Here is an 8349-nt window from a genome sequence, read left to right as displayed (position 1 = left end):
TTTAAAAACTTTATTTTGTCTTGCCATCATAATTGAAATTACAATATATTTAAGAAAAAATAGAAGCTAAGAATAAATATTAAAGAAAATGATTCATAAAGGAAATTATAGGAACGGTCATCTCCTAGAGGCAGGATGTCCTGGATATCCTTTAGTTATTCTCAGTGACAGATATCTTGAAAAAATAAGACATCGAAGAGGCACCCAACAAAAAAAGGGACTCTTTGTTTGGATTGCCAAACAACACACTTTGATGGATGAGAAGTGAGTTGAAAACTGTTAGGGAACCCATGCTATGTTTCGTTAGTGTTTCTTTGCAGAAAGATTGCCAACATTCAGTGTTAGTTTGTTGAGAAAATCATCAAAAGAAAATTCTATGAAATTGGTTAGTTTTGTTCTACTACCTAAAATTAAATATATTTGTAAAAGATGTTATTAGTAGAAAATTGTCTGTTCTGATTGCCTAGAAACCCGCCCTGAGATTAAGAGTCTAAAATGTTATAAAATTTAAATAAAATTCTACTATCTATTTAAATATTAAACTTTTATTTTGAACCCAAGCTATACTTGAGATATGAGAATTAAGTGAAACTATATAAAATTATATTTATTTTATTTTAATTAATTTTTCAATATTACAGTATATTCAAACCAGTTAAGAAAGAGGAGGAACAGAGAAATATATAATCTGTATGGGGACATAAATATAATGAGATACATCAAGCTTGGAAGACTGCGTCAGGCTGGACACACTGCCAGACAGCCAGGAAATGGTATTTACAAAAGTTGGAATTCCAAAAAAGTTGCACGATGGAAAGTTTTACTGGACATGTGGAAGAGGCAGACTATGGTTTAGATGGGAGGATGCTATCATCTGAGTTTTGGGGACACAACTATTTTCAATCCTTCCACACTGTGCTTATGTTTTGGTTGGTTTCTGACAACTGATATTTGTTCTAGATGACATTTAAAAGCTGTGATCCATCAATCAATCCGTAAAAAGGAATCAAATTACCTATTGTACAAGCACAAACTCATTGGTCACCATGGATACACCCATGTTAATGAGAAAGTTTGAAAAATAATTAAAAATATAAAGAGTATAAATTTAAAAATTTTGAGCTCTGAGACAATATTTATTCCTCTAAGAGGAATAAAAATGAAAAATTACAACTTGTTATATCATTGCTATGTACTGAGCTATTGATGAAGGACATAAAAATAATTTCAGAGAATGACCCATATAATTTAGAAACATCTAAAATGATTACAATAATTTACATTAAATTATCATATTATTTTATATAGAAAAAAAATATGCAATTTTATGTAAACAGTGGGAAATATACAGTAAAAACTTTAGTAAATCACCTGGTTAGGGATATTTGTCCATTTCTGATGAATTGCTCTTGATATACTGATGGTTTTATTTTAAACTTGCCATCAGATACCGATGAGATTTGTGAGTTGTCATCTAGAACAACAAATTCGTAGTTCTGAAACAGCCATTCATTTTCACTTTTAATTATAATGCTTATGATTGTAATATATTTAAATTATTTAATAAAAACTTTTGTTGGTTACTTGATGAGACCAAAAAATGACAAATTTTTAAAAAATCTTCCTCTAAAATACCTTTAATTTTGTTTATTTGAGAAAAAAAATGAACAGTTCTCAATGTTAATAATAATAAAAATTGGATGAATATAAAATATTAAAGAATTTTATGAATAACTAAATGTGAAAAAAAGGAATATCTGATTTGAACAGGAAAAGCCAAAAACAACCCAATATTTCCCGATTGTATTATCTTTTATTAAATTGTTTTATTCTGGGCAGGAAGGAAATTAATATATGCTATTCCCAGTTTGAGAAACTTTAAAATACAAATTTTTATTGCAACAGAAAAATAAAAATTTTTTAGTCGTAGTTTTTTCAAAACCACAAAAATAGCTCTAGCTTCAACAGGAGCCCACCAATCTACACAAAACTTGGGGACTACGTAGAGTGTTTAGTGAAAGCTTAGTGATGCACACACCACACCAGATTTTAATAATGTTGCGGTAACACCCAATGTTTAATGTGATGCAATGAGTTGTAAACAAAATTATCATTTAGCATAAAATGTTAAAAACTATAGATTTTTTTAGAAACTAAACAAATTAAAGTATTTGTATTACGATTATATAAACTCACAGGATCAGATGGCATCAATATTTCATGGTTCCACTTTCTAAAATTGAGGCTGTTGCCATCAAAAGTTTCGTGAAAAATCAATTCGCCTTCGCACTTCTCATACCCGTCAACTTTAGTATGTGATTGTCCACAATCATCTCTCTTGAGTCGTGGCCTTAAAAAACTCGTACCATCTTTTTCAGATTCCTCGTGTCTACTTATTCCAGGAGTTACTACAATACTTAGCACTAAAAATTAAATAGAAATTACTGAAATAAGGAAAAATATTACTTATTATTCTTAAAATATATTTATCCAACATAGCAAATGATACTTGTAAATAAACAAAGATAAATTTCAAATTGTAAATGATCTCCTTTTCTTTATAATTTCTGCTTAAACATAATTCATTTGTCCACTTTAGATTCTTGGACCTTCTCACAGTATGGTGAGATTGGTGTATTTTTATTTATTTAAAAAATTATATCCAATATAGCCTGACCAGATGACATCTATTGGTTGGTGCCAAAATAACACATAAAAATGAATAACAATAACAAACAAATTTGTTTGTATACTATTCCTTTCCAATTTTATGTTTCTCTAAATTTTATGTTGTAGTTATCTCTTTTGTTCTATAGCCCTGATGAAGACCAGAAACTCAGGTCGAAACGTTGGCATAAAATAAATAAATAAGGTTTTGTTCATTTATGTTGTTCTTTGCTGACCGCACTTCCCTGACAAACTTCTCCAATAATTAATAAAAAAAATAGCTGAAAGGATTTTCAAGTGAATAATAAAGCTGCAAATTTACAATTAGTGAATTAATATAATAATGAGAATAAAACAAGATGATACAGAATATGATAAAAATAAGAATCCAATAATATTTATTACTATGCACACACAAACATTGATAATTCTATATTGTAATATAATTAAATAAATTATGTGGAGTTAAGACAAAAATACAGGCAGCTATGGTCATTTGGTGAATCAAAATCAATTATTGGGAATCATTGAAGTAAGAAAGTATCCAGTTAAATATTTCTTTTTTAATTTTTTTTGTGATTGATTTATTTATTAGTTCTTGTAGTAAGCGATTGAACAGATATGGTACCATATAGTGTAAGGTACGTTTACCATATTTATTGTTAAAGGTTAGTTTGATAAATTTAATTTTGTTTCTAACATTTTTGAGATATATTATTTCTTTTCCAAATAAATTATTATCCATAAATTTTAAGATAATTCTATAAAAAAATAAAATAGTTTAAGTGGTAAAGTACCAACGGTTTTAACATTTTCTGTTTTATTTTTGCGGTTTGTAAGTCTCTAAATAAACAATAATTGATTTATAATCTAAAAAAGCACATATTTTAGTTGATAAGTCCAGAGTTGGGCAAAACTTGTGACTCAAATTTCTTTTAAAGTAAGAATTTCAGTTATAAAATAATCGTTGGTATTCTGAATTTAAATATTTTGTTCTCTGTATCTGAAAAAATCCTCAATACGAGATGTGAAATATTAAAGATTTTGAAGAAATATGGTCCGGGTGCGGTCAAAAAGTAGAATTATACTACTTTATTTTTGTCTGCCGTCAAAACAGCCCTGACGAAGCCCTGCAACGTGGGGCAAAACGTTGGCTCAATAAAATAGTATAATTCTACTATTTGAGTTTTTTTTTACCACACCCGGACCATATTCCTTTCATCTATTCACACGGTCAATCCACAATCTTCCATTAAATATTTTGTACTTTACTCCTTGAAATTCAAAATTTTCTTCTAATTATGGACAATCTCTAAATATTTTCCAAATGGAAAAGACTTAAATGTCAACAAAGATATTACTACTAAAGGCATTAGTAACCAACAAATATGATAACTGTATATTTAGTGGTTTTTATGTAAGGGTAAGTATGTAATTTTCTATTTCGGAAATCATTAGCCTTCATACTTCAAATTTTTTATTTTATTAATTTTAATTTTTAAACTGACAGTGCCATGTTCGGCCACTTCGACCGTCTGTCTTCATGGGGCTATATTAAAAACAGTTTTTAGTTACATTTAAGTTTTGAAATATTGTCAAATTTTCTTTTTCTTTTTACTTTTTATTTTATTTGTTTTTTCTGGTCATGTTAGTACAATTTCTGATAGAAATTTTGTCATTTAGCTTATAGCGGTAATTTTCACCAATTTGTTATGTTGGGTGGTTTGAGAAATAGTTTAGTATTGTATCACTACTATTGTGTTTATGTGTCCATCTTGTGCTTATTTTATGGACAATGAAAATGATTTAGATGTCTAAATATAAGATATTTTCCTTTGTTAATTGAATTCCTTTATTTGTATTGTTTAAGCATTTTAATACTTCAATGTAGTCATTTTGTTTTGTTGACAACGGGTTGCATAAGTATTTGATTTCCATTATTGATTTATTTTCTATTTTATTTGTTTGGTCCTCTAATAGATATAGGAAGGGTGGGCACACACAACACAGATATAATTAGTAAAATAGATTTATAAAATAGCAATTAATAACATTACCAAAGATAAAAAAATAAAATAGTAACTAATACTAAACAAGCAAAATGGTAAAAAATCCGATGGTCAACTTTTACAGTGCTAAGGTACTTAACTTTTAAAGGTACTTAAGTATACAAATTTTTAGTGATATATTTAGCGAATTTTATTTATAGGTGTGTTTTGGTTACAATTTTTTATAAATTAAATGACAGATTTTCAAGTAGATGACCAAAAAAAAAAGAAAACACCAGATTTAAATAAAAATTTAACATATAACTAAATTACATTTTATTTACATTGTTTACTGAATATAAAATTTGTAATCCATTAAGTTTGATTCACAAGTTTAACTTCTGGACTTATGCCACTTTGTCATGTCAAATTTATTAAAGATTAATTTCAATTTTAAAATTTTGTTTTGATGAATAATTTTATGCCCATAATCTCAATTGCAATCAATTCACAAAATGTGATTTTTAAAAGTCAAATATTAAAAGATTGATTAATAATTAGCATTATTAACTTTATTAGAACCACAATAAAACATTATATTTTACGTATAATTTTTTTGTTGGAGTTTTGAAACCCAAACACACATGTATTATTTCCAGATCATTCCTGATTTCAATTAAAGATTTTATGTTCAATGATGACATCATTTTGACAGTAGATATGTATTATAATTTTTAACTTATTGTTTATTTACTTTGTATGTATCTGAAATATCACATCAATTAAAAGCATTAAAATTATATTTGACGAATTAACTATTTAAAAAATATAATTTTAAAAATATATTATTTAATTCTACAGCTGATTAGTCAATGTAAAATTATAAACTAATTTTATGATGTTTATAAATTCTATTTTTGGCGGCCTAAGTACAATGGTAAAAATATTTATTGTAATCATTTGAAGTTTAACATTTTTTTTTTACATATATCAATTGTATTAATGGTTTAATTTGAAAATTACATGTTCTGAAATCTTTAGCTTTCTACTATCAATTTAACAAACCATTTGATATTTTTAGGTCAAATTGAATTAAATTTGAAAATACAAGTTTAATTTGCTATTACAATAAATGCAAATGAATCAGAATGTTTAAAGAAATATAATATTAAGTTGAAAGAATTTATTTTCATAACAGCTTAGTCCATTAGGCATTATTTGTAAAAGTGTTTACCTATGAAGTAATTCCAGCTAACACAAGACACCTTCATCTCAAGAAGACACTTGAAGAACTGGCTGAAACAAATAAGTCTCCACCACTCCTTCCTTCAACCCCCTCTCCTCTCAGCAGTTTACCAAATATTTTTTATATTTCTAATCGTTAATAATTTTGCTTATTTTTAATTTATATTAATTAAATTCAGTATATTTGTATAAATTAATTCAATTTTCAGCTATATTAACTAGTTTTATAACTATGTTCTGACTTATAAAGTATCTTTTTACTTAATAATTTATGGTTGAATTAATTTCAATAAAATATCTATTCATAAATTTATCTAATTGTTTCAACTAACTAAGTGTGGGGAAGTATGGTAATTAAATAAAAAAAATCAGTCAATAAATAGTTTCATGAAAAAAAAGATCTTCCTGTTTTCTCCACATTATTTTATAGAAAAATTTGAAATAAAAAAATCGAAGTAAAATTTACTGTAAACAGTTAAAATAAGTTAATCAAAACCAAATTTATAAAATTGTTTTATACTGAACTAACTCATAAAAAACATAAAAAGAATTAATCTGGTTTGGCTATGTGCGAAGAATGCCGATCAATAGATTCCCAAAACTTATATGGGGAGAAAAAACAGGGAAAACTACCACGCAGACAAGGGAATAAGTGGGAGAACCTTTATCGGATCTGCCAAGGAACAGAGGTGCCATTGGCAAAGTCAAGAACTGGCCACGGATAGATGCAAAATCTCTCAGGAAATCTACCCAGATTTTCAATAGTACCATTCTTTTAGTTTCAATACTACCATCACCGTGGAGACCCCGCTCTTTTTTTTTTTTTTTCTGGATCCCTCAAAAAATAGATAGCAAAAAGACATGAATTAATAAATTGCATTATGCATTTGTTACATGAATCGGATTATATACAGATCTTTGTCTACCGTTGTTACTTTAAGGTGTATAATGAGATACTTAGCTGTGGTTTGAAGGTTCCATTCTATGCAGAAACCCCACTCAACAGCCATTGTTACCTTATATATAGGCCAGGTCAATCATATGTTTTTCTAAACTTACCTTAATTTTCTTCTAAATCTACCAACTTGTACCATAAATATTTAATGTTTCAATTAATGTAACCTAAATCATACTCCGAGGATAAGACTGGTAAATAATGATAAGAAATAGATAAAATCTAATATTTCTCATTAATTTTGTCCAGATTTTCCAACTTAGTGGTAAGTGTTCCTTGAAAATTCCCCATTTTCTGAACATTTTTTAAAAACTGACCTCCCCATATAGCGTTTGTAAGCAGTTTTGCGTTTGATAACCTATTTGAGCAATGATTGAAACCCATGGGCGTACGCAGGATTTCGCCAGGGGGGGGGGAGCAGACCTCAGATATATACTTGTATATATATACGTTGAGTAAAAGAAATATGTAATTCTGCATTCCAAGCAATACCCTATCATTTTATTTCTACTTCATAAAATCCAATCATTACCTTTTAAATTTCTATTAACCATTATCGCAATAAATTATTGAAAATCGAGCATAAACTTGATTATTGTACGTCAATAAAAACAATACACACAATAAATACAAAAATATAAGAGGTGATGAAGAAGTTTGGTATGAGAGCATCAGCCTTCTGGGATTGCCGGCAAAAATATTAACCATCTCATCTACGCTGAATATTCATTTATTTATTTATTAAACATTCTGAGATAACTAAACTGGCAAACTGTAAGTTATAATAGGAAGAATGGAATCTAAAAAAGGTTATTTTTTATTCGTTTCCACTATTTTTTCTAGAGACAGGTGTATGACGAATAATTGTGCTCATTGAATCATACTTTTTTTTTCGAAGAATCGATGAGATAAAAAAAAAAAAAGATGGGATATTCTTGTCCCTTTAAAGGTGTGCTTGTGATCTTGTGATCCTTGGATATATCAACTCAACCATCTTATATTCCTAATACATGCCTATAGTATGTTTCCAGAAAGGGATTATACGTCTAATAACTTTACTATTTACTTTTATTTTTTGGTTACCAAAAATAAAACCACGGATCCCCTCTGCTCTCTTATCTCTACGTCCATGCTGACACCTCCCACAATTTTCGCAGCTTACATTAGATTCTCAAATATAAATATGGTATTATATATAATTAACTAAATTATATAATATCTTAAGTTAAATATAAATTGCCCAAATTCTTGGGTTTTCAAATTATTGCGGGATGACACCTCCCACATTCCTTCCCCTTCGTAACAGAGTCCTTATACTTTTTGATGTTTAAATCCTAATGAGATAGAATTAGTGAAAGCATTTAGATCCAAATAAAGATCTTCTTCACTTTAAATAATTATTAAAAAAACAAAACAAGGGGCAACACTGCTAGGTGCCTTATAGACCGGCAGGGAGTGCCATAACCCTGTTATCCTAAGCAAAATGATGTTAAG

General features: G+C 28.0%; 1 protein-coding gene across 1 annotated transcript in view; it reads right to left on the bottom strand.

Moving 5' to 3' along the window:
• The window catches only part of LOC106684779 (beta-1,3-glucan-binding protein 1), a 13910-nt gene extending 7951 nt beyond the window's left edge, over window positions 1-5959 (bottom strand). The window contains exons 1-3 of the mRNA XM_014427048.1: window positions 5890-5959; window positions 2197-2423; window positions 1372-1496 (exon numbers count right to left, since the gene is read on the bottom strand). Coding sequence (XP_014282534.1) covers window positions 1372-1496; window positions 2197-2423; window positions 5890-5926 — 389 coding nt within the window. The 5' untranslated portion in view covers window positions 5927-5959. The remainder of the gene's footprint in view (window positions 1-1371; window positions 1497-2196; window positions 2424-5889) is intronic.
• Window positions 5960-8349: the final 2390 nt, after the last annotated feature.

The sequence above is a fragment of the Halyomorpha halys genome, unplaced genomic scaffold (assembly GCF_000696795.3).
Source record: "Halyomorpha halys isolate HHAL.00 unplaced genomic scaffold, Hhal_1.1 Scaffold614.1, whole genome shotgun sequence".
NCBI classification, from domain to species: Eukaryota; Metazoa; Arthropoda; class Insecta; order Hemiptera; family Pentatomidae; genus Halyomorpha; species Halyomorpha halys.
Note: the sequence above shows the minus strand (reverse complement) of the source record. Positions and strands in the feature narration are given on the sequence as shown.